Source organism: Pristiophorus japonicus, chromosome 17 (assembly GCF_044704955.1).
Source record: "Pristiophorus japonicus isolate sPriJap1 chromosome 17, sPriJap1.hap1, whole genome shotgun sequence".
Classification (NCBI taxonomy): domain Eukaryota; kingdom Metazoa; phylum Chordata; class Chondrichthyes; family Pristiophoridae; genus Pristiophorus; species Pristiophorus japonicus.
Window position 1 is genome coordinate 35,382,988 of NC_091993.1, and position 26,811 is coordinate 35,409,798.

A 26,811-nucleotide genomic window follows, 5' to 3' on the forward strand; every position below is an offset into this window, starting at 1 on the left:
CTGAATCCATGAGGTAAGTGCCTTTCCAGCACCTTGACTCTCCTCCCCCACCGTGCCTCGCCCCCCCACCCACCACCCCACCCCACCCCCTCCAACCGTGCCTCGCCCCCCCCCACCCACCACCCCAATCCCTCCAACCGTGCCTCGCCCCCCCACCCACCAACCCCCCTCCCACTACCTCGCCCCCCCACCCCCCACCTCGTCCACCCCATCCACCACCTCGTCCCCCCCCACCCACCACCTCGTCCCCCCCACCATCTCGCCCCCCAATCCACACCCTCACCCCCCCCACCCACCCCCTCCCCCCCCCCACACCCACTATCTCACCCACCCATCATCACCTTACGCCCCCCCCCCCCCGCCCTCCTCCGCCCAATCACCACCTTGCTCCCTCCCACCTCACCCTTTTGCCAGACAGTCTGCCTGTCAATCCGTAAGCTGGGCGGGAAACCTGGATGAAAGATGTCAAAGATGTTGTGTTGTTAGAAACTGCAGGACTTTCAGGAAACCTGCACTTCCGGGTTTCCTGCCCAGAACCCCCGACCCCTAACACGTGCCCCCGTAAATATCGGTCTGTTAATTCTGGGTCTTGTAACTGAGCAACATCTTTTTCTTTCAGGCTGTCAATAACTCTAACCTGATTCATTTACCTCATTCCATTGACAAAATTATGAGTCGGTGGACGCTACAGATGGGTTTCCCAGTCGTTACCATAAATACTGAAACGGGACTTGTCAAACAGGAACACTTTCTTCTGGATCCAAATTCAAATGTGACACGTCCTTCAGAGTTTAAGTGAGTCTGTTCAGTACATTGATGGTCAGTTAGGGCCATATTTTAATATTTTGATACTATATAACATGAGGTGACATTATTAAATTCTTTTTATATTAAGATTGTAAATGATAAAATAACAACTATTAGTGATTTTTCGGTAATGGGATATACAGCACAGAAACAGGCCGTTCGGCTCAACCAGTCCATGCCGGCGTTCATGCTCCACTCGAGCCTCCTACCATCTTTCCTCATCTAACTCTATCAGCATAACCCTCTATCCCCTTCTCCCCCATATGCTTGTCTAGCCTCCCCTTAAATGCATCGATACTATTCGCTTCAACCACTCCCTGTGGTAGCGAGTTCCACTTTCTCACCACTCTCTGGGTAAAGAATTTTCTTCTGAATTCCCCATTGGATTTCTTGGTGACTATCTTATATTGATGGTCTCTAGTTATGCTCTTCCCCACAAGTGGAAACATTCTCTCTGTACCCACTCTATCAAAACCTTTCATCATTTTAAAGACCTCTATTAGCTCGTCCCTCAGCCTTCTTTTTTCAAGAGAATAGAGACCCAGCCTGTTCATCCTTTCCTGATATGTATACCCTCACATCTCTTGTATCAGCCTTGTAAATCTTCTCTGCACCCTCTCCAGTGCCTCTATATCCATTTTGTGGTCTCCAGTCGTCTTGGTTAATCCTTGTTACTGGACCAAGACCTAGCTCTGTCAAGCCCGTGTGGTGGCTGGTGTGCAACGGTCACCCCACGTTAAAAAAATCCATGCACTGGCATCTTCCATCCTTCAGCATGTAGTTCAGGACCTGGAATATCAGGTCCCTCAGTGAAACACCTGTGAACTCATCCCTTTTTGGCGTGGAAGCAAGTCATCCTCGATATAGGGACTGCCTATGATGATGATATCCTTTTTATAATATGGTGACCAGAACTGTACGCAGTGTGGTCTAACCAAGGTTCAATACAGGTTCAGCATAACTTCCCTAGAAATAAACCCTAGTGCTTGGTTTGCTTTTTTTTTAATGGCCTTGCTAACCTGTGTCACAACTTTTAGTGATTTGTGTATTTAAGAACATAAGAAATAGGAGCAGGAGTAGGCCATACGCCCCCTCGAGCCTGCTCCGCCATTTAATATGATCATAGCTGATCCGATAATGGACTCAGGTCCACTTCCCTGCATGCTCCCCATAACTCCTTAATCCCTTATCGTTTAAGAAGTTGTCTATCTCTGTCTTAAATTTATTCAATGTGCCAGCTTCCACAGCTCCCTGAGGCAGTGAATTCCACAGATTTACAAACCTCTGAGAGAAGAAATTTCTCCTCATCTCAGTTTGGGGGAGGTGAGACTGGGACCAATGTCCTAGGGGGAGTGTTTGCTAGTGCTTTGGGGAGGAGTTAAACTAATATGGCAGGGGGATGGGAACCAATGCAGGGAGACAGAGGGAAACAAAAAGGAGACAAAAGCAAAAGACAGAAAGGAGATGAGGAAAAGTGGAGGGCAGAGAAACCCAAGGTAAAGAACAAAAAGGGCCACTGTACAGCAAAATTCTAAAAGGACAAAGGGTGTTAAAAAAACAAGCCTGAAGGCTTTGTGTCTTAATGCAAGGAGTATCTGTAATAAGGTGGACGAATTAACTGTGCAAATAGATGTTAACAAATATGATGTGATTGGGATTACAGAGACGTGGCTCCAGGATGATCAGGGCTGGGAACTCAACATCCAGGGGTATTCAACATTCAGGAAGGATAGAGTAAAAGGAAAAGGAGGTGGGGTAGCATTGCTGGTTAAGGAGGAGATTAATGCAATAGTTAGGAAGGACATTAGCTTGGATGATGTGGAATCTATATGGGTAGAGCTGCAGAACACCAAAGGGCAAAAAACGTTAGTGGGAGTTGTGTACAGACCTCCAAACAGTAGTAGTGATGTTGGGGAGGGCATCAAACAGGAAATTAGCGGTGCATGCAATAAAGGTGCAGCAGTTATAATGGGTGACTTTAATAGATTGGGCTAACCAAACTGGAAGCAATACAGTGGAGGAGGATTTCCTAGAGTGCATAAGGGATGGTTTTCTAGACCAATATGTCGAGGAACCAACTAGGGGGGAGGCCATCTTAGACTGGGTGTTGTGTAATGAGAGAGGATTAATTAGCAATCTCGTTGTGCGAGGCCCCTTGGGGAAGAGTGACCATAATATGGTGGAATTCTGCATTAGGATGGAGAATGAAACAGTTAATTCAAAGACCATGGTCCAGAACTTAAAGAAGAATAACTTTGAAGGTATGAGGCGTGAATTGGCTAAGATAGATTGGCGAATGATACTTAAGGGGTTGACTGTGGATGGGCAATGGAAGACATTTAGAGACTGCATGGATGAACTACAACAATTGTACATTCCTGTCTGGTGTAAAAATAAAAAAGGGAAGGTGGCTCAACCGTGGCTATCAAGGGAAATCAGGATAGTATTAAAGCCAAGGAAGTGGCATACAAATTGGCCAGAAATAGCAGCGAACCCAGGGACTGGGAGAAATTTAGAACTCAGCAGAGGAGGACAAAGGGTTTGATTAGGGCAGGGAAAATGGAGTACGAGAAGAAGCTTGCAGGGAACATTAAGACGGATTGCAAAAGTTTCTATAGATATGTAAAGAGAAAAAGGTTAGAAAAGACAAACGTAGGTCCCCTGCAGTCAGAATCAGGGGAAGTCATAACGGGGAACAAAGAAATGGCGGACCAATTGAACAAGTACTTTGGTTCGGTATTCACTAAGGAGGACACAAACAACCTTCCGGATATAAAAGGGGTCAGAGGGTCTAGTAAGGAGGAGGAACTGAGGGAAATCCTTATTAGTCAGGAAATTGTGTTGGGGAAATTGATGGGATTGAAGGCCGATAAATCCCCAGGGCCTGATGGACTGCATCCCAGAGTACTTAAGGAGGTGGCCTTGGAAATAGCGGATGCATTGACAGTCATTTTCCAACATTCCATTGACTCTGGATCAGTTCCTATGGAGTGGAGGGTAGCCAATGTAACCCCACTTTTTAAAAAAGGAGGGAGAGAGAAAGCAGGGAATTATAGACCGGTCAGCCTGACATCGGTAGTGGGCAAAATGATGGAATCAATTATTAAGGATGTCATAGCAGCGCATTTGGAAAGAGGTGACATGATAGGTCCAAGTCAGCATGGATTTATGAAAGGGAAATCATGCTTGACAAATCTTCTGGAATTTTTTGAGGGTGTTTCCAGTAGAGTGGACAAGGGAGAACCAGTTGATGTAGTATATTTGGACTTTCAGAAGGCTTTCAACAAGGTCCCACACAAGAGATTAATGTGCAAAGTTAAAGCACATGGGATTGGGGTTAGTGTGCTGACATGGATTGAGAACTGGTTGTCAGACAGGAAGCAAAGAGTAGGAGTAAATGGGTACTTTTTAGAATGGCAGGCAGTGACTAGTGGGGTACCGCAAGGTTCTGTGCTGGGGCCCCAGCTGTTTACACTGTACATTAATGATTTAGACGAGGGGATTAAATGTAGTATCTCCAAATTTGCGGATGACACTAAGTTGGGTGGCAGTGTGAGCTGCGAGAAGGATGCTATGAAGCTGCAGAGCGACTTGGATAGGTTAGGTGAGTGGGCAAATGCATGGCAGATGAAGTATAATGTGGATAAATGTGAGGTTATCCACTTTGGTGGTAAAAACAGAGAGACAGACTATTATCTGAATGGTGACAGATTAGGAAAAGGGGAGATGCAACAAGACCTGGGTGTCATGGTACATCAGTCATTGAAGGTTGGCATGCAGGTACAGCAGGCGGTTAAGTTAGAAAAAGGCATGTTGGCCTTCATAGCGAGGGGATTTGAGTACAGGGACAGGGAGGTGTTGCTACAGTTGTACAGGGCCTTGGTGAGGCCACACCTGGAGTATTGTGTACAGTTTTGGTCTCCTAACCTGAGGAAGGACATTCTTGCTATTGAGGGAGTGCAGCGAAGGTTCACCAGACTGATTCCCAGGATGGCGGGACTGACCTATCAAGAAAGACTGGATCAACTGGGCTTGTATTCACTGGAGTTCAGAAGAATGAGAGGGGATCTCATAGAAACGTTTAAAATTCTGATGGGTTTAGACAGGTTAGATGCAGGAAGAATGTTCCCAATGTTGGGGAAGTCCAGAACCAGGGGTCACAGTCTAAGGATAAGCCATTTAGGACCGAGATGAGGAGAAACTTCTTCACCCAGAGAGTGGTGAACCTGTGGAATTCTCTACCACAGAAAGTTGTTGAGGCCAATTCACTAAATATATTCAAAAAGGAGTTAGATGAAGTCCTTACTACTAGGGGGATCAAGGGGTATGGCGAGAAAGCAGGAATGGGGTACTGAAGTTGCATGTTCAGCCATGAACTCATTGAATGGCGGTGCAGGCTAGAAGGGCCGAATGGCCTACTCCTGCACCTATTTTCTATGTTTATGTTTCTATGTTAAATGGGCGAACCCTTATTCTAAGGTCATGTCCCCTAGTTCTAGTCTCCCCCACCAGTGGAAACATCCTCTCTGTATCCACCTTATCAAGCCCCCTCATAATCTTATACATTTCGATAAGATCGCCTCTCATTCTTCTGAACTCCAATGAGTAGAGGCCCAACCTACTCAACCTTCCCTCATAAGTCAACCCCCTCATCTCTGGAATCAACAGAGTGAACCTTCTCTGAACTGCCTCCAAAGCAAGGATATCCTTTCGTAAATATGGAAACCAAAAGTGCATGCAGTATTCCAGGTGTGGCTTCACCAATACCCTGTATAACTGCAGCAAGACTTCTTGTACTTTTATACTCCATCCCCTTTGCAATAAAGGCCAAGATTCCATTTGCCTTCCTGATCACTTGCTGTACCTGCATACTAATCTTTTGTGTTTCATGCACAAGTACCTCCAGGTCCCGCTGTACTGCAGCACTTCGCAATTTTTCTCCATTTAAATAATAACTTGCTCTTTGATTTTTTCTGCCAAAGTGCATGACCTCACACTTTCCAACATTATACTCCATCTGCCAAATCTTTGCCCACTCACTTAGCCTGTCTATGTCCCTTTGCAGAATTTTTGTGTCCTCCTCACACATTGCTTTTCCTCCCATCTTTGTATCATCAGCAAACTTGGCTATGTTACACTCGGTCCTTTCTTTCAAGTTGTTAATATAGATTGTAAATAGTTGGGGTCCCACCACAGATCCCTGTGGCACCCCACTAGTTACTGAATGCCAACCCGAGAATGAATCATTTATCCCGACCCTCTGTTTTCTGATGGTTGGCTAATCCTCTATTACCCCCAACCCCGTGAACTTTTATCTTCTACAGTAACCTTTTATGTGTCATCTTGTAAAATGCCTTCTGGAAATCCAAATACACCCCATCGACAGGTTCCCCTTTATCCACCCTGTTCGTTACATCCTCAAAGAACTCCAGCAAATTTGTCAAACATGACTTCCCCTTCATAAATCCATGCTGACTCTGCCTGACCGAATTTTGCTTTTCCAAATGTCATGCTACTGCTTCTTTAATAATGGACTCCCAACATTTTCCCAACCAGATGTTAGGCTAACTGGTCTGTAGTTTCCTACTTTTTGTCTGCTTCCTTTTTTGAATAGGGGCATTACATTTGCAGTTTTCCAATCTGCTGGGACCTCCCCAGAAACCAGGGAATTTTGATAAATTACAACCAATGCATCCACAATCCCTGCCACTACTTCTCTTAAGACCCCAGGATGCAAGCCATCAGGTCTAGGGGATTTATCCGCCTTTAGTCCCATTATCTTACTGAGTACCACCTCCTTAGTGATTGTGGTTGTGTTAAGTTCCTCCCCCCCTATAGCCCCTTGACTCTTCACTGTTGGGATATTGTTAGTGTCCTCTACCGTAAAGTGATACAAAATATTTGTTCAGAGTTTCTGCCATCTCCATGTTCCCCATTACTAATTCCCTGGTCTCGTCCTCTAAGGGACCAACATTTACTTTAGCCATTCTTTTCCTTTTTATATTCCTATAGAAACTCTTGCTATCAGTTTTTATATTTTGTGCTAGTTTACTTTCATAGTCTATCTTCCCTTTCTTAATCACTTTTTTAGTCGTTCTTTGCTGGCTTTTAAAAGCTTCCCAGTCTTCTGTCCTCCCACTAGTTTTGGCCACTGTATGCCCTTGTTTTTAATTGGATACTGTTCTTTATTTCTTTAGTTAGTCACGTATGGCTATCTTTTCTCTTACACCCTTTCCTCCTCACTGGAATATATTTTTCTTGAGAGTTGTGAAATATCTCCTTAAATGTACATCACTGTTCATCAACCGTCCTATCCTTTAATCTATTTTACCAGTCCACTTTACCCAACTCTGCCCTCATACCTTCATAGTCTCCTTTATTTAAACTTAGTATGCTGGTTAGAGATCCAACTTTCTCACCCTGCATCTGAATTTGAAATTCAATCATGCTATGATCACTCATTCCGAGGGGATCCTTTACTAGGAGATTGTTTATTAATCCTGTCTCATTACACAGGACCAGATCTAAGATTGCCTGCCCCCTGGTTGGTTCCGTTACATACTGCCCAAAGAACCCATACCTTATGCACTCTATGAATTCTTCCTCAAGGCTACCCTGACCAATTTGATTTGTCCAATGAATATGGAGGTTAAAATCACCTATGATTATTGCTGTTCCCTTTTTACAAGCCCCCACTATTTCCTGGTTTATGCTCCGACCAACAGAGTTGCTACTGTTAGGGGGCCTATAGACTACGCCCACCAATGACTTTTCCCCCTTATTATTTTGTATTTGTACTGCGAGAACCCGTTGTTCCTCTACCCCACCTAGACTCACACCCTCCCTATTCTCGTACCAAAATGTAATACCTCATATCTATCTGTGTTGAACTTTATTTTCCAATTCAATGTCAATTTTGCAAGTTTATTAATGTCCCCCTGTAATTTGTTGCAGTCCATTATCCTCCCTCCCCCCAAATTGGTGTCATCTGCATACTTAGAAATTATGTTTTTGATTCCAAAGTCTAAATCGTTAATATAAATTGTGACCAACAGCGGTCCCAGTACTGATCCTTGTGGAACACCACTACCCACCTTCTGCCACTGTGAATAGCTGCCCTTTACCCCACTCTCTGCTTTCTGTCTTGAAGCCAGCTAGCGATCCATTCTGCTACTTGTCCCCTAACTCCGCATTCTCTGACCTTGTTTATCAGTCTATTATGGGTACCTTATCGAAGGCCTTTCAAAAATCTAGATATATTACATCTACTGCATTAGCCTTGTCTACTCTCTCTGATACCTCTTCAAAACATTCAATGAGGTTGGTCAAGCAAAACTTTCCCTTTTGAAATCCATGCTGACTATTCATTATTATATTTTTGTTTTCTCGATGTTCTTCTATTTTCTCCTTTAGTAGGGATTCCATTATTTTTGCTACCACCGACATACTTCCTGATGTAAAAATTCACTTTGTACAAATGGAGTTTAAAATTATGAGGTGTTTTCATATTGAAACTTTAGCAAATGCAGCAGTCGTTCGAACACAGTAAGGGCTCAAATGGAGCAATGAAATCAGTGAGCAGCTCCTCCTTTGGTGACTCCAGTTCTTATTGAAATAAAGCCAAAAGATAGTTTGCATCAGCAGACAAGGGGTCAGTTTACCATTGCATCTGAAGGAAGTGGATGGGCCCCGTGGCCCCCCCCTCGTGCACCCACCCCACCCAGTGCCGCCCTACCCTGTGCACCCCCCCTGTGCGCCACCCCCACCCTGCGTGCCCTCCCCGTGTGCCCCACCCTGTGTGCCCCCCCACTCTGCGTCCTCCTCTGCGTGCCCCCCCACCCCCCCCCGCCTTGTGCGCCTCTGACATTCTCTGGCCCAGTTGGTCTGACAGTTGGTCAAGTGGACAGCCCCTGGAATGGGGCTTGCACCCCAACTTTCACAATCAGAGGTACAATCTCCTGGATTAAAGTTGTGCTGAGAGCGACGAGTTAAGTGTATCTAAGAGTTAAGTCATGGCAGGAGAGCTCGGTCACGTGATATGCTCCTCCTGTACCATGTGGGAACTCAGGGACACTTCCGGTGTCTCTGACGACTACGTGTGCGGGAAGTGTGTCCGCCTCCAGCTCCTGACAGTCCGCGTTGCGGAATTGGAGCTGAGGGTGGATTCACTCTGGAGCATCCACGATGCTGAGAATGATGTGAATAGCACGTGTAGCGAGTTGGTCTTACCGCAGGTGAAGGGTCCACAGCCAGATAGGGAATGGAAGACCAGCAGGAAGAGCAGTGCAAGGAAGGTAGTGCAGGGGTCCCTTGCGGTCATCCCCCTGCAAAACAGATACACCGTTTTGAGTACTGTTGAGGGGGATGACTCATCAGGGGAGGGCAGCAGCAGCCAAGTTCATGGCACCGTGGCTGGCTCTGCTGCACAGGAGGGCAGGAAAAAGAGTGGGAGAGCGATAGTGATAGGGGATTCGATTGTAAGGGGAATAGATAGGCGTTTCTGCGGCCGTAACCGAGAATCCAGGATGGTATGTTGCCTCCCTGGTGCAAGGGTTAAGGATGTCTCAGAGCGGGTGCAGGACATTCTGAAAAGGGAGGTTGAACAGCCAGTTGTCGTGGTGCACATTGGTACCAACGATATAGGTAAAAAAAGGGATGAGGTCCTACGAGATGAATTTAAGGAGCTAGGAGCTAAATTAAAACGTAGGACCTCAAAAGTAGTAATCTCGGGATTGCTACCAGTGCCACGAGCTAGTCAGAGTAGGAATCGCAGGATAGCTCAGATGAATACGTGGCTTGAGCAGTGGTGCAGCAGGGAGGGATTCAAATTCCTGGGGCATTGGAACCAGTTCTGGGGGAGGTGGGACCAGTACAAACCGGACGGTCTGCACCTCGGCAGGACCGGAACCAATGTCCTAGGGGGAGTGTTTGCTAGTGCTGTTGGGGAGGAGTTAAACTAATATGGCAGGGGGATGGGAACCAATGCAGGGAGACAGAGGGAAACAAAAAGGAGACAAAAGCAAAGGACAGAAAGGAGATGAGTAAAAGTGGAGGGCAGAGAAACCCAAGGCAAAAAACAAAAAGGGCCACTGTACAGCAAAATTCTAAAGGGTCAAAGTGTAATAAAAAGGCAAGCATGAAAGCTCGGTGCCTCAATGCAAGGAGTATTCGGAACACAGGAGAGGGCTCTAAGCTAGTTAGAATGGGTGAGAGCTCAGATGAACAGGATCCCAAGAAAGAATGCAAAAGGCAGGAGGCAACAGAGCAGAGTAGCACTGGGGTAAGTGTAAACCACAAGGTGATTGGAAGGGACAGTATGTATGAATATAAAGGGGCTGCAGGAGGGGTCAAAATAAAAATCATGGTTTAAAAACTAGTATTAAAACACTCTACCTAAACGCACGCAGCATTCGAAATAAAGTAAATGAGTTGACGGCACAAATCATTACAAATGGGTATGATTTGGTGGCCATTACAGAAACGTGGTTGCAGGGTGGCCAAGACTGGGAATTAAACATACAGGGGTATCTGACAAGTCGGAAGGATATACAAGAAGGGAAAGGAGGTGGGGTAGCTCTGTTAATAAAGGATGATATCAGGGCAGTTGTGAGAGACGATATTGGCTATAATGAACAAAATGTTGAATCATTGTGGGTGGAGATTAGAGATAGTAAGGGGAAAAAGTCACTGGTGGGCGTAGTTTATAGACCCCCAAATAATAACTTCACGGTGGGGCGGGCAATAATCAAGGGAATAATGGAGGCATGTGAAAAAGGAACGGCAGTAATCATGGGGGATTTTAACCTACATATCGATTGGTCAAATCAAATCGCACGGGGTAGCCTGGAGGAGGAATTCATAGAATGCATACGGGATTGTTTCTTAGAACAGTATGTTACAGAACTTACAAGGGAGCAAGCTATCTTAGATCTGGTCCTGTGTAATGAGACAGGAATAATAAACAATCTCCTAGTAAAAGGTCCGCTCGGAATGAGTGATCACAGTATGGTTGAATTTATAGTACAGATTGAGGGTGAGGAAGTAGTGTCTCAAACGAGCGTACTGTGCTTAAACAAAGGGGACTACAATGGGATGAGGGCAGAGTTGGCTAAAATAGACTGGAAACACAGACTAAACGGTGGCACAATTGAGGAACAGTGGAGGACTTTTAAGGAGCTCTTTCATAGTGCTCAACAAAAATATATTCCAGTGAAAAAGAAGGGCAGTAAGAGAAGGGATAACCAGTCGTGGATAACCAAGGAAATAAAGGAGAGTATCAAATTAAAAACCAATGCGTATAAGGTGGCCAAGGTTAGTGGGAAACTAGAAGATTGGGAGAATTTTAAATGACAGCAAAGAATGACTAAGAAAGCAATAAAGAAAGGAAAGATAGATTACGAAAGTAAACTTGCGCAAAACATAAAAATAGATAGTAAAAGCTTTTACATATATATAAAACGAAAAAGAGCGACTAAAGTAAATGTTGGTGCCTTAGAAGATGAGAAGGGGGATTTAATAATGCGAAATGTGTAAATGGCTGAGACCTTAAACAATTATTTTGCTTCGGTCTTCACAGTGGAAGACACAAAAACCATGCCAAAAATTGCTGGTCACAGGAATGTGGGAAGGGAGGACCTTGAGACAATCATTATCACTAGGGGGATAGTGCTGGACAGGCTAATGGGACTCAAGGTAGACAAGTCCCCTGGTCCTGATGAAATGCATCCCAGGGTATTAAAAGAGATGGCGGAAGTTATAGCAGATGCATTCATTATAATCTACCAAAATTCTCTGGACTCTGGGGAGGTACCAGCGGATTGGAAAGCAGCTAATGTAACGCTGCTGTTTAAAAAAGGGGGCAGACAAAAGGCAGGTAACTATAGGCCGGTTAGTTTAACATTTGTAGTGGGGAAAATGTTTGAAACTATCATTAAGGAAGAAATAGCGGGACATCTAGTTAGGAATAGTGCAATCAAGCAGACGCAACATGGATTCATGAAGGGGAAATCATGTTTAACTAATTTACTGGAATTCTTTGAGGATATAACGAGCATGGTGGATAGAGGTGTACCGATGGATGTGGTGTATTTAGATTTCCAAAAGGCATTCGATAAGGTGCCACACAAAAGGTTACTGCAGAAGATAAAGGTACACGGAGTCAGAGGAAATGTATTAGCATGGATAGAGAATTGGCTGGCTAACAGAAAGCAGAGAGTCGGGATAAATGGGTCCTTTTCGGGTTGGAAATCGGTGGTTAGTGGTGTGCCATAGGGATCAGTGCTGGGACCACAACTGTTTACAATATACATAGATGACCTGGAAGAGGGGACAGAGTGTAGTGTAACAAAATTTGCAGATGACACAAAGATTAGTGGGAAAGCGGGTTGTGTAGAGGACACAGAGAGGCTGCAAAGAGATTTAGATAGGTTAAGCGAATGGGCTAAGGTTTGGCAGATGGAATACAATGTCGGAAAGTGTGAGGTCATCCACCTTGGGAAAAAAAAACAGTAAAAGGGAATATTATTTGAATGGGGAGAAATTACAACATGCTGCGGTGCAGATGGACCTGGGGGTCCTTGTGTATGAATCCCAAAAAGTTAGTTTGCAGGTGCAGCAGGTAATCAGGAAGGCGAATGGAATGTTGGCCTTCATTGCGAGAGGGATGGAGTACAAAAGCAGGGAGGTCCTGCTGCAACTGTACAGGGTATTGGTGAGGCCGCACCTGGAGTACTGCGTGCAGTTTTGGTCACCTTACTTAAGGAAGGATATACTAGCTTTGGAGGGGGTACAGAGACGATTCACTAGGCTGATTCCGGAGATGAGGGGGTTACCTTATGATGATAGATTGAGTAGACTGGGTCTTTACTCGTTGGAGTTCAGAAGGATGAGGGGTGATCTTTTAGAAACATTTAAAATAATGAAAGGGATAGACAAGATAGAGGCAGAGAGGTTGTTTCCACTGGTCGGGGAGACTAGAACTAGGGGGCACAGCCTCAAAATACGGGGGAGCCAATTTAAAAGAATTGAGAAGGAATTTCTTCTCCCAGAGGGTTGTGAATCTGTGGAATTCTCTGCCCAAGGAAGCGGTTGAGGCTAGCTCATTGAATGTGAAATCACAGATAGATAGATTTTTAACCAATAAGGGAATTAAGGGTTACGGGGAGCGGGCGGGTAAGTGGAGCTGAGTCCACGGCCAGATCAGCCATGATCTTGTTGAATGGTGGAGCAGGCTCGAGGGGCTACCTACTCCTGTTCCTAATTCTTATGTTCTTATGTTCTTATGTTATCCCGCGCCATGACAGGAGAGTCTGACCAAATTGTTCTTTTTGTGTTTCAGTTATGTTTGGTATGTGCCAATCACAGGGATGAAACGTAGTACAGCAGAGAATCTAACGTTTTGGTTATTGGATACTGAAGGTATGAATTCTTGATTTCGGCACTTATCACACTGACAGATAAAAGTGGTGGAGGTTTTGAGGCCCCTCACTTGATGGAAACTGGGCATTGATGAGAAATGAACCTGGTCCGTCATCACTGTGGTCTCTGCAGGTCGTATGATGGTCACCATGTTAGCATTCACCACCCACGGCGTCGCTTTCACGTATCATCCAAAAGTCGGCACTTCCGACAGTGCGGCACTCCCTCAGCACTGCAGTATCAGCCGAGATTTTATCGCTGAGCCCACTCTCCTCCCAGTGTCAGGTTGTTGGGCCAAAATGTTGTTTGCTTAGTGAGCCGTGCTAACGGGCCGCGAAGCGTTTACCGCCCGAGCGCCGCGCTGTTAGTGCCTGCTGCAAACTTCATTGTTGGTTTAGAGTGGCGCTATCAGTTAGTGATGCGATCAGAAGAAAGTTATTGACGACGGATGACTTGACTTTTGAGATTGCTTGTCAGACAGCAAGGTCAATGGGTATGGCCGATCAATATTCCTGAGAATTGCATAATAATTACGGTCATCAGTCAACCGAGGTAAATCACCTGCAGGTTCAAAGTCAAAGGCGGTAGGGGCCCAAAGTCTCAGAAACTGGAAATTCTAACAGAGTGTCGAAGTCGTGCTATAGGTGCCTGGGACAACACATTGCTCAAAGTTGTCCATACGTGAAGGCAGAGTGTTTCTTCTGCAGAAAGACTGGGCATCTTGCGAAGGCATGCCGACTGAAGGGTAAACCAGTGTTCAAAGCTATGAGTAGAAATCCTCAGAGACTACACAACATGAAAGAACAACAACAGGACGAGGAGATGTTAGAATTACATGTCATCAGGAGCACGAGGTCAATGGACAGTGATTCAGAAAGTATCAAAATCTACATTGATGTTGCGGGATTCAAGATACCAATGGAAATCGACACGAGTGCATCCATGAGCGTAGTACTGGAGTCGCTGTACCTTGACAAATTGCGGGATTTCCCATTGGAGAAACCCAAGATAGAGCTGTGAGGCTACTCAGGTGAGAAAATTTCTGTGGTAGGTCGTATCACCGTACCGGTGAAATATAAAGATCAATTTCAGAACTTGCCTCTAATAGTATTGGAAGGAGACAAGCCTGCCTTACGAGGAAGAAATTGGTTGAGCTCACTGAAGCTGGATTGGAGGGAGATTTTCTGTGTTGAAACGAGATTTTCATCAACGGATGAGGTTATCAAGAGTTATCCGAAGGTGTTCTGTGAAACGGGCAGTCTGATCCAATGCTTCAAGGCGAGTATCAGGGTACAGGAGGACGCTAGTTCGGTTTACGACAAGCCACGTTCCGTACCATATGCACTCAAGGAGAATTCCAATGAGTAGAGGCCCAATCTACTCAACCTTTCCTCGTAAGTCAACCCCCTCATCCCCTGAATCAACCAAGTGAACTTTCTATGAACTGCCTTCAAAGCAAGTATATCCTTTCGTGAATATGGAAACCAAAACTGCACGCAGTATTCCAGGTGTGGTCTCACCAATACTTTATATAGCTGTAGCAAGACTTCCCTGCTTTTATACTCCATCCTCTTTGCAATAAAGGCCAAGATACCATTGGCCTTCCTGATTACTTGCTGTACCTGCATACTAACCTTTTGTGTTTCATGCATAAGTACCCCCAGGTCCCGCTGTACTGCAGTACTTTGCAATCTTTCTTCATTTAAGTAATAATTTGCTCTTTGATTTTTTTTCTGCCAAAGTGCATGACCTCACACTTTCCAACATTATACTCCATCTGCCAAACTTTTGCCCACTCACTTAGTCTGTCTTTGTCCTTTTGCAAATTTTTTGTGTCCTCTTCACACATTGCTTTTCCTCCCATCTTTGTATCGTCAGCAAACTTGGCTACGTTACACTCAGTCCTTTCCAATAGTTGGGGTCCTAGCACTGATCCCTGCGGCACCTCACTAGTTACTGGTTGCCAACCAGAGAATGAACCATTTATCCCAACTCTCTGTTCTCTGTTAGCCAATCCTCTATCCATGCTAATGTATTACCCCCAACCCCGTGAACTTTTACCTTCTGCAGTAACCTTTTAAGTGGCACCTTGTCAAATACCTTCTGGAAGTCCAAATACACTACATCCACTGGTTCCCCTTTATCCACCCTGTTCGTAACATCCTCAAAGAACTCCAGCAAATTTGTCAAACATGACTTCTCTTTCATAAATCCATGCTGACTCTGCCTGACCGAACTTTGCTTTTCCAAATGTCCTGCTACTGCTTCTTTAATAATGGACTCCAACATTTTCCCAACCACAGATGTTCGGCTAACTGGTCTATAGTTTCCTGCTTTTGTCTGCCTCCCTTTTTTAAACAGGGGCGTTACATTTGCAGTTTTCCAATCTGAGGGACCTCCCCAGAATCCAGGGAATTTTGGTAAATTACAACCAATGCATCCACAATCCCTGCCACTACTTCTCTTAAGACCCTAGGATGCAAGCCATCAGGTCCAGGGGGTTTATCTGCCTTTAGTCCCATTATCTTACTGAGTACCACTTCCTTAGTGATTGTGATTGTGTTAAGTTCCTCCCTCCCTATAGCCCCTCGACTATCCACTGTTGGGATATTGTTTGTGTCCTCTACCGTAAAGACTGATACAAAATATTTGTTCAGAGTTTCTGCCATCTCCATGTTCCCCATTATTAATTCCCCGGTCTCATCCTCTAAGGGACCAACATTTACTTTAGCCACTCTTTTCCTTTTTATATAACTATAGAAACTCTTGCTATCTGTTTTTATATTTTGTGCTAGTTTACTTTCATAATCTATCTTCCCTTTCTTAATTACATTTTTTTAGTCATTCTTTGCTGGCTTTTAAAAGCTTCCCAGTCTTCTGTCCTCCCATTAGTTTTGGCCACTATATGCCCTTGTTTTTAATTGGATACTGTCCTTTATTTCTTTAGTTAGCCATGGATGGCTATCTTTTTTCTTACACCCTTTCCTCCTTACTGGAATATATTTTTCTTGAGAGTTGTGAAATATCTCCTTAAATGTATACCACTGTTCATCAACCGTCCTACACTTTAATCTATTTTCCCGATCCACTTTACCCAACTCTGCCCTCATACCTTCATAGTCTCCTTTATTTAAGCTTAGTACGCGGGTTAGATGGGTGTTTTTGTGAAGGATGTTTCCAGTGAGGTTCCGCAGGGCTCAGTATTGGGTCCCTTGCTTTTTGTGTTATATATCAGTGATTTAGATTTGAATATAGGGGGTATGATTAAGAAGTTTGCAGATGACACTAAAATTGGCTGTGGTTGATAATGAAGAGGAAAGTCATGGACTGCAGAAGGATATCAATCTACTGGTCAGGTGGGCAGAGCAGCGGCAAATGGAATTTAATTCAGAGAAGTGTGAGGTGATGCACTTTGGGAGGGGTAATAAGGAAAGGGTACACACATTATGCGGCAGGCCAATTAAAAGTATAGATGAACAAAGGGACCTTGGAGTGCTTGTTCACAGATCACTGAAATTAACAGGCCAGGTGGATGAGGTGGTTAAGAAGGCATACGGAAAGCTTGCCTTTATTGGCCGAAGCATAGAATATAAGAACAGGGAGGTTATGCTTAAATTGTGTAAGACTTTGCTTAGGCCACAGCTGGAGTACTGCGTACAGTTCTGGTCGCCATATTATAGGAAGGACGTGATTGCACTAGAGAGGGTGCAGAGGAGATTTACTAGGATGCTGCCTGGAATGGAGAATTTTAGTTATGAGGACAGATTGTAAAGGCTGGGTTTGTTCTCATTGGAACAGAGAAGGTTGAGAGGAGACCTCATTGAGGTGTACAAAATATTGAGGGGCCTGGACATAGTGGATAGTAAGGGCTTATTTCCATTGGTGGAGGGGTCTATTACGAGGGGCATAATTTTAAGGTGGTTGGTGGAAGGTTTAGAAGGGATTTGAGAGGGGGCTTCTTTACGCAGAGGGTTGTGGGGATCTGGAACTCGCTGGCTGGAAGATGCAGAAACCCTCACCACTTTTAAGAGATGATTGGATGGGCACTTAAAGTGCAGCAGTTGCAGGGTTACGGACCTAGAGCTGGTAATTGGGATTAGACTGGATGACCTTTTTGTTGGACGGAGCAGATATAATGGTAAGTACTGCAGGGAATAGAATACGGCCAGGGTGATCTCCGGGACTAGTTTTGATCGCCTGGATGAGTCGGAGAGGAATTTTCCCAGATTTTTTCTCCCTAAATTGGCCTGGGTTTTTATCTGGTTTTTGCCTTTCCCAGGAGATCATATGGCTCCAGTTGGGGTGGAGTGTAGAATGTTTTAGTGTAAGGGGTGTCGCAGTTATGTGGGGCTGACTGGTTGGGCTGGGTGCTCTTTGCCTTTCCGTCATTGTTCATTATTAATAGGTTTATATCTAACCTTCAGGGCTGCTGACCGAGGGCCATGCGGCTCTTTGTCGGCCGGCGTGGACACGCTGGGCCGGAATGGCCTCTTTCTGCGTTGTAAATTTCTATGTTTGTGTGTTTCCTTCTCATTGGGATATATTTTTGTTGTGAGTTGTGAAATATCTCCTTAAACGTCTGCCACTGCTCATCAACCGTTCCATACTTTAATCTATTTGCCCAGTCCACTTTAGCCAACTCTGCCCTCATACCTTTGTAGTCTCCTTTACATAAGAACATAAGAAATAGGAGCAGGAGTAGGCCATATGACCCCTGGAGCCTGCTCTGCCATTTAATACGATCATGGCTGATCCGATCATGGATAGGTCCACTTCCCCACCTGCTCCCATAACCTCTTAGTCCCTTATCGGTTAAGAAACTATTCTAAGATCATGCCCTCTAATTCTCGTCTCCCCCATCAGTGGAAACATCCTCTCTGCATCCACCTTGTCAAGCCCCCTCATAATCTTATACGTTTCGATAAGATCACCTCTCATTCTTCTGAATTCCAATGAGTAGAGGCCCAACCAACTCAACATTTTCTCATAAGTCAACTCCCTCATCCCTGGAATCAACCGAGTGAACCTTCTCTGAACTGCCTCCAAAGCAAGTATATCCTTTTGTAAATATGGAAATCAAAACTGCACGCAGTATTCCAGGTGTGGCCTCACCAATACCCTGTATAACTGTAGCAAGACTTCCCTGCTTTTATACTCCATCCCCTTTGCAATAAAGGCCAAGATACCATTTGCCTTCCTGATCACTTACTGTACCTGCATACTAACCTTTTGTGTTTCATGCACAAGTACCCCCAGGTCCCGCTGTACTGCAGCATTTTGCAATTTTTATCCATTTAAATAATAACTTGCTCTTCGATTTTTTTCTGCCAAAGTTCATTACCGCTCACCTTCCAACATTCTACTCCATCTGCCAAATTCTTGCAAACTCATTTAGCCTGTCTATGTCCTTTTTCAGGTTTTTTGTGTCCTCCTCACACATTGCTTTTCCTCCCATCTTTGTATCGTCAGCAAACTTGGCTACGTTACACTCAGTCCCTTCATCCAAGTCATTTCAGCTTATGACGTTAGTTTGAGATCCAACTGTCTCACCTTCCAACTGAATTTGGTCACTCATTCTTAGAGGATCCTTTACCAGGAGATTGATAATTAATCCTGTCTCATTACACAGTACCAGATCTAAGATAGCCCTCTGCCTGGATGGTTCTGCAATGTACTGTTCAAGTAATCTATCCCGGATACACTCTATGAACTCTTCCTCCAGGCTACCCTGGCCAATTTGCTTTGTCCAATGAATATGAAGGTTAAAATCACCCATGATTATTGCCGTTCCTTTTTTACAAGCCTCCATTATTTCTTGATTTATACTCCGTCCAACAGTGTAGCTACTGTCAGGGGGCCTATAAACTACGTCCATCAGTGACTTTTTCCCTTATTATTCCTTATCTCCAACCAAACTGACTCAACATTTTGATCTTCTGAGCCAATATCATTTCTCACTACTGCACTGGTCTCATCCTTTATTAACAGAGCTACCCCACCTCCTTTTCCTTTCTGTCTGTCCTTCCGAATTGTCAAATACCCCTGACTATTCAATTCCCAGCCTTGGTCGCCTTGCAATCACATCTCTGTAATGGCCATCAGAGCATATCCATTTGTATCTATTTGTGCCGTCAACTCATCTATTTTGTTACGAGTGCTGCGTGCATTCAGATAAGGAGTTTTTAAATTAGTCTTTTTACCATTTATCCCTGCTTTGACCCCACTTTCTGATTCACCTTTATGTTTATCCATTCTGTCCCTTCCTGTCACGCTCTGGTTTACATTCCCCCCGGTGCTACCCTGCTCTATTGCCGCCTTCTTGCTCTTTGACTATTTAAATTTTCGCTCACCTGAACTCCCCCCCCCCACTAATTAGTTGAATTAAATGACTTTCAGTGATTCGTGTACAAGGACAATAAAAAATTGGGGGGAGGGGTCAGGTGAGAGAAAGTTTAGATTTCTAAAGAGAAAGGTCAATGCAATCGAGCAGTGCAGCGATTTGGGTAAAAACAAGCAGAGCGTGACAGGAAGGGACAGAGAATTTAACGGGAGCAGTGCAGCAGAGAATAAGGTCAAAGCAGAGAATAATGGTAAAACATTAAATTAAAGGCTCTTTATCTGAATGCACGAAGCATTCGTAACAAGATAGATGAACCAGTGGCACAAATAGAGATAAATGGGTTTGATCTAATCGCCATTACAGAGACATGATTGCAAGGTGACCAAGGTTGGGAACTAAATGTTCCAGGGTACTTGACAGTTTGAAAAGACAGGCAGAATGGTAAAGGGGGGTTGGCGGGTGGCCGTGGGGTGGGGGGTGGGGGGGGTTAGCCCTGATAATCAAGAACAGTAGAGAGAAAGGATCTTACCTTGGAAATCAGGAAGTAGAATTAGAATCAGTATGGGTGGAGATAAGGAATAACAAGGGGCAGAGAACACTGGTGGGGGCAGTATATAGACCCCCTAACAGTAGCTATACCGTTGGACAGAATATTAATCAAGAAATAGTAGGAGCTTGTAACAAAGGTAATGCGATAATCGTGGGGGATTTTAATCTTCATACAGACTGGACAAATCAAATTGATGAAGGTAGTCTGGAGGATGAGTTCATGGAATGCATTTGGGACAGGTTCCTAGAACAATACAAAAGCCAAATACTGCGGATGCTGGAATCTGGAATAAAAACAGAAAATGCTGGAAATCTCAGCGGGTCAGGCATTGTCTGTGGAGAGAGAAACAGAGTTAACATTTCGGGTCTGTGACCCTTCGTCAGAACTGGAGAGTGTTCGGAAAGAACGGATTCTTCAGAAGCACTGAAAGGGGGAGGGGAAGAAAGAACAAAAGGGAAGGTCTGTGATAGGGTGGAAGACAGGAGAGATTAGAGAGACAAAAGGGCTGATGGGCCAATTTCAAATGCTAATGCCAGGAGTTAGAAAAACATTAGTCCAGGTAGGGCATGAATGGTGGGATAATGACCAGCTGCCATTAGAGACAAGGAGAAAAAAAGGAGATAGAAACAGGCTCTGTGGTGGGTGGGGGCGGGCGGGGGGGGGGGGGGGGGGTGGTGTTGGTGCGGGCTGGGGTGGGGTGGGGCCAAAGATTGGCAGCGGTTACGGTCTGAAATTGTTGAACTCGATGTTGAGTCCAGAAGACTGTAAAGTGCCTAAACGAAAGATGAGGTGCTGTTCCTCGAGCTTGTGGAGACCGAGGGCGGAGAGGTCAGAGTGGGAGTGGAGTGGAGAATTAAAGTGACAGGCGACCGGAAGCTCAGGGTTACACTTGCGGACTGAACGGAGGTACTCCGCAAAGTGGTCACCCAATCTCCTTCCTCGGCCCTCATACCTAAGTCAACTCCCACATCCCTGGAATCAACCTAGTGAACCTTCTCTGAATTGCCTCCAAAGCAAGTATATCCTTTTGTAAATATGGAAATCAAAACTGCACACAGTATTCCAGGTGTGGCCTCACCAATACCCTGTATAACTGTAGCAAGACTACCCTGCTTTTATACTCCATCCCCTTTGCAATAAAGGCCAAGATTCCATTTGCCTTCCTGATCACTTGCTGTACCTGCATACTAACCTTTTGTGTTTCATGCACAAGTACCCTCAGGTCCCGCTGTACTGCAGCACTTTGCAATTTTTCTCCATTTAAATAATAACTTGCTCTTCGATTTTTTACTGCCCAAGTGCATGACCTCTCACTTTCCAACATTATACTCCATCTGCCAAATTCTTGCAAACTCATTTAGCCTGTCTATGTCCTTTTTCAGGTTTCTTGTGTCCTCCTCACACATTGCTTTTCCTCCCATCTTTGTATCGTCAGCAAACTTGGCTACGTTACACTCAGTCCCTTCATCCAAGTCATTTCAGCTTATGACGTTAGTTTGAGATCCAACTGTCTCACCTTCCAACTGAATTTGGTCACTCATTCTTAGAGGATCCTTTACCAGGAGATTGATAATTAATCCTGTCTCATTACACAGTACCAGATCTAAGATAGCCCTCTGCCTGGATGGTTCTGCAATGTACTGTTCAAGGAATCTATCCCGGATACACTCTATGAATTCTTCCTCAAGGCTACCCTGGCCAATTTGCTTTGTCCAATCAATATGAAGGTTAAAATCACCCATGATTATTGCTGTTCCTTTTTTACAAGCCTCCATTATTTCTTGATTTATACTCCGTCCAACAGTGTAGCTACTGTTAGGGGGCCTATAGACTACATCCACCAGTAACTTTTTCCCTTATTATTCCTTATCTCCATCAAACTGACTCAGCATTTTGATCTTCTGAGCCAATATCATTTCTCACTACTGCACTGGTCTCATCCTTTATTAACAGAGCTACCCCACCTCCTTTTCCTTTCTGTCTGTCCTTCCGAATTGTCAAATACCCCTGACTATTCAATTCCCAGCCTTGGTCACCTTGCAATCACATCTCTGTAATGGCCATCAGAGCATATCCATTTGTATCTATTTGTGTCGTCAACTCATCTATTTTGTTACGAGTGCTGCGTGCATTCAGATAAGGAGTTTTTAAATTAGTCTTTTTACCATTTATCCCTGCTTTGACCCCACTTTCTGATTCACCTTTATGTTTATCCAATCTGTCCCTTCCTGTCACGCTCTGGTTTACATTCCCCCCGGTGCTACCCTGCTCTATTGCCGCCTTCTTGCTCTTTGACTATTTAAATTTTCGCTCACCTGAACTCCCCCCCCTACTAATTAGTTGAATTAAATGACTTTCAGTGATTCGTGTACAAGGACAATAAAAAATCGGGGGGAGGGGTCAGGTGAGAGAAAGTTTAGATTTCTAAAGAGAAAGGTCAATGCAATCGAGCAGCGCAGCGATTTGGGTAAAAACAAGCAGAGCGTGACAGGAAGGGACAGAGAGTTTAACGGGAGCAGTGCAGCAGAGAATAAGGTCAAAGCAGAGAATAATGGTAAAACATTAAATTAAAGGCTCTTTATCTGAATGCACGAAGCATTCGTAACAAGATAGATGAACCAGTGGCACAAATAGAGATAAATGGGTTTGATCTAATCGCCATTACAGAGACATGATTGCAAGGTGACCAAGGTTGGGAACTAAATGTTCCAGGGTACTTGACAGTTTGAAAAGACAGGCAGAATGGTAAAGGGGGGTTGGCGGGTGGCCGTGGGGTGGGGGGTGGGGAGGGTTAGCCCTGATAATCAAGAACAGTAGAGAGAAAGGATCTTACCTTGGAAATCAGGAAGTAGAATTAGAATCAGTGTGGGTGGAGATAAGGAATAACAAGGGGCAGAGAACACTGGTGGGGGCAGTATATAGACCCCCTAACAGTAGCTATACCGTTGGACAGAATATTAATCAAGAAATAGTAGGAGCTTGTAACAAAGGTAATGCGATAATCGTGGGGGACTTTAATCTTCATACAGACTGGACAAATCAAATTGATGAAGGTAGTCTGGAGGATGAGTTCATGGAATGCATTTGGGACAGGTTCCTAGAACAATACAAAAGCCAAATACTGCGGATGCTGGAATCTGGAATAAAAACAGAAAATGCTGGAAATCTCAGCGGGTCAGGCATTGTCTGTGGAGAGAGAAACAGAGTTAACATTTCGGGTCTGTGACCCTTCGTCAGAACTGGAGAGTGTTCGGAAAGAACGGATTCTTCAGAAGCACTGAAAGGGGGAGGGGAAGAAAGAACAAAAGGGAAGGTCTGTGATAGGGTGGAAGACAGGAGAGATTAGAGAGACAAAAGGGCTGATGGGCCAATTTCAAATGCTAATGCCAGGAGTTAGAAAAACATTAGTCCAGGTAGGGCATGAATGGTGGGATAATGACCAGCTGCCATTAGAGACAAGGAGAAAAAAAGGAGATAGAAACAGGCTCTGTGGTGGGTGGGGGCGGGCGGGGGGGGGGGGTGGTGTTGGTGCGGGCTGGGGTGGGGTGGGGCCAAAGATTGGCAGCGGTTACGGTCTGAAATTGTTGAACTCGATGTTGAGTCCAGAAGACTGTAAAGTGCCTAAACGAAAGATGAGGTGCTGTTCCTCGAGCTTGTGGAGACCGAGGGCGGAGAGGTCAGAGTGGGAGTGGAGTGGAGAATTAAAGTGACAGGCGACCGGAAGCTCAGGGTTACACTTGCGGACTGAACGGAGGTACTCCGCAAAGTGGTCACCCAATCTCCGTCCTCGGCCCTCATACCTAAGTCAACTCCCACATCCCTGGAATCAACCTAGTGAACCTTCTCTGAACTGCCTCCAAAGCAAGTATATCCTTTTGTAAATATGGAAATCAAAACTGCACACATATTCCAGGTGTGGCCTCACCAATACCCTGTATAACTGTAGCAAGACTACCCTGCTTTTATACTCCATCCCCTTTGCAATAAAGGCCAAGATTCCATTTGCCTTCCTGATCACTTGCTGTACCTGCATACTAACCTTTTGTGTTTCATGCACAAGTACCCTCAGGTCCCGCTGTACTGCAGCACTTTGCAATTTTTCTCCATTTAAATAATAACTTGCTCTTCGATTTTTTACTGCCCAAGTGCATGACCTCTCACTTTCCAACATTATACTCCATCTGCCAAATTCTTGCAAACTCATTTAGCCTGTCTATGTCCTTTTTCAGGTTTCTTGTGTCCTCCTCACACATTGCTTTTCCTCCCATCTTTGTATCGTCAGCAAACTTGGCTACGTTACACTCAGTCCCTTCATCCAAGTCATTTCAGCTTATGACGTTAGTTTGAGATCCAACTGTCTCACCTTCCAACTGAATTTGGTCACTCATTCTTAGAGGATCCTTTACCAGGAGATTGATAATTAATCCTGTCTCATTACACAGTACCAGATCTAAGATAGCCCGCTGCCTGGTTGGTTCTGCAACGTACTGTTCAAGGAATCTATCCCGGATACACTCTATGAATTCTTCCTCAAGGCTACCCTGGCCAATTTGCTTTGTCCAATGAATATGAAGGTTAAAATCACCCATGATTATTGCTGTTCCTTTTTTACAAGCCTCCATTATTTCTTGATTTATACTCCGTCCAACAGTGTAGCTACTGTTAGGGGGCCTATAGACTACATCCACCAGTAACTTTTTCCCTTATTATTCCTTATCTCCATCAAACTGACTCAGCATTTTGATCTTCTGAGCCAATATCATTTCTCACTACTGCACTGGTCTCATCCTTTATTAACAGAGCTACCCCACCTCCTTTTCCTTTCTGTCTGTCCTTCCGAATTGTCAAATACCCCTGACTATTCAATTCCCAGCCTTGGTCACCTTGCAATCACATCTCTGTAATGGCCATCAGAGCATATCCATTTGTATCTATTTGTGCCGTCAACTCATCTATTTTGTTACGAGTGCTGCGTGCATTCAGATAAGGAGTTTTTAAATTAGTTTTTTTTACCATTTATCCCTGCTTTGACCCCACTTTCTGATTCACCTTTATGTTTATCCATTCTGTCCCTTCCTGTCACGCTCTGGTTTACATTCCCCCCGGTGCTACCCTGCTCTATTGCCGCCTTCTTGCTCTTTGACTATTTAAATTTTCGCTCACCTGAACTCCCTCCCCTACTAATTAGTTGAATTAAATGACTTTCAGTGATTCGTGTACAAGGACAATAAAAAATCGGGGGGAGGGGTCAGGTGAGAGAAAGTTTAGATTTCTAAAGAGAAAGGTCAATGCAATCGAGCAGCGCAGCGATTTGGGTAAAAACAAGCAGAGCGTGACAGGAAGGGACAGAGAGTTTAACGGGAGCAGTGCAGCAGAGAATAAGGTCAAAGCAGAGAATAATGGTAAAACATTAAATTAAAGGCTCTTTATCTGAATGCACGAAGCATTCGTAACAAGATAGATGAACCAGTGGCACAAATAGAGATAAATGGGTTTGATCTAATCGCCATTACAGAGACATGATTGCAAGGTGACCAAGGTTGGGAACTAAATGTTCCAGGGTACTTGACAGTTTGAAAAGACAGGCAGAATGGTAAAGGGGGGTTGGCGGGTGGCCGTGGGGTGGGGGGGCGGGGGGGCGGGGGGGCGGGGGGGTTAGCCCTGATAATAAAGGGACATAAGAACAGTAGAGAGAAAGGATCTTGGCTTGTAAGATCAGGAAGTAGAATCAGAATCAGTGTGGGTGGAGATAAGGAATAACAAGGGGCAGAGAACACTGTTGGGGGCAGTATATAGACCCCTAACAGTAGCTATACCGTTGGACAGAATATTAATCAAGAAATAGTAGGAGCTTGTAACAAAGGTAATGTGATAATCGTGGGGGACTTGAATCTTCATACAGACTGGACAAATCAAATTGGTAAAGGTAGTCTGGAGGATGAGTTCATGGAATGCATTTGGGACAGGTTGCTAGAACAATACAAAAGCCAAATACTGCGGATGCTGGAATCTGGAATAAAAACAGAAAATGCTGGAAATCTCAGCGGGTCAGGCAGTGTCTGTGGAGAGAGAAACAGAGTTAACATTTCGGGTCTGTGACCCTTCGTCAGAACTGGAGAGTGTTCGGAAAGAACGGATTCTTCAGAAGCACTGAAAGGGGGAGGGGAAGAAAGAACAAAAGGGAAGGTCTGTGATAGGGTGGAAGACAGGAGAGATTAGAGAGACAAAAGGGCTGATGGGCCAAATTCAAATGCTAATGCCAGGAGTTAGAAAAACATTAGTCCAGGTAGGGCGTGAATGGTGGGATAATGACCAGCTGCCATTAGAGACAAGGAGAAAAAAAGGAGAAAGAAACAGGCTCTGAGGTGGGCGGGGGCCGTGCGGGGGGTGGGTGGTGTGGGGGGGGTGCAAAGATTGGCAGCGGTTATGGTCTGAAATTGTTGAACTCGATGTTGAGTCCAGAAGACTGTAAAGTGCCTAAACGAAAGATGAGGTGCTGTTCCTCGAGCTTGTGGAGACCGAGGGCGGAGAGGTCAGAGTGGGAGTGGAGTGGAGAATTAAAGTGACAGGCGACCGGAAACTCAGGGTTACACTTGCGGACTGAACGGAGGTACTCCGCAAAGTGGTCACCCAATCTCCGTCCTCGGACCTCATACCTACCTAGTTTGCTTTGGTTAAGAACCTAGTTTCGTATTTA

The 26,811-nt window shown here is 44.8% G+C and overlaps 1 protein-coding gene across 1 annotated transcript in view; it reads left to right on the top strand.

Annotated features, from left to right (window-relative positions):
* The window catches only part of anpepb.1 (alanyl (membrane) aminopeptidase b, tandem duplicate 1), a 103,446-nt gene that overhangs the window by 37,870 nt on the left and 38,765 nt on the right, over positions 1-26,811 (top strand). The window contains exons 10-11 of the mRNA XM_070858662.1: positions 620-795; positions 13,145-13,224. Of these exons, the coding sequence (XP_070714763.1) occupies positions 620-795; positions 13,145-13,224 (256 nt within the window). The remainder of the gene's footprint in view (positions 1-619; positions 796-13,144; positions 13,225-26,811) is intronic.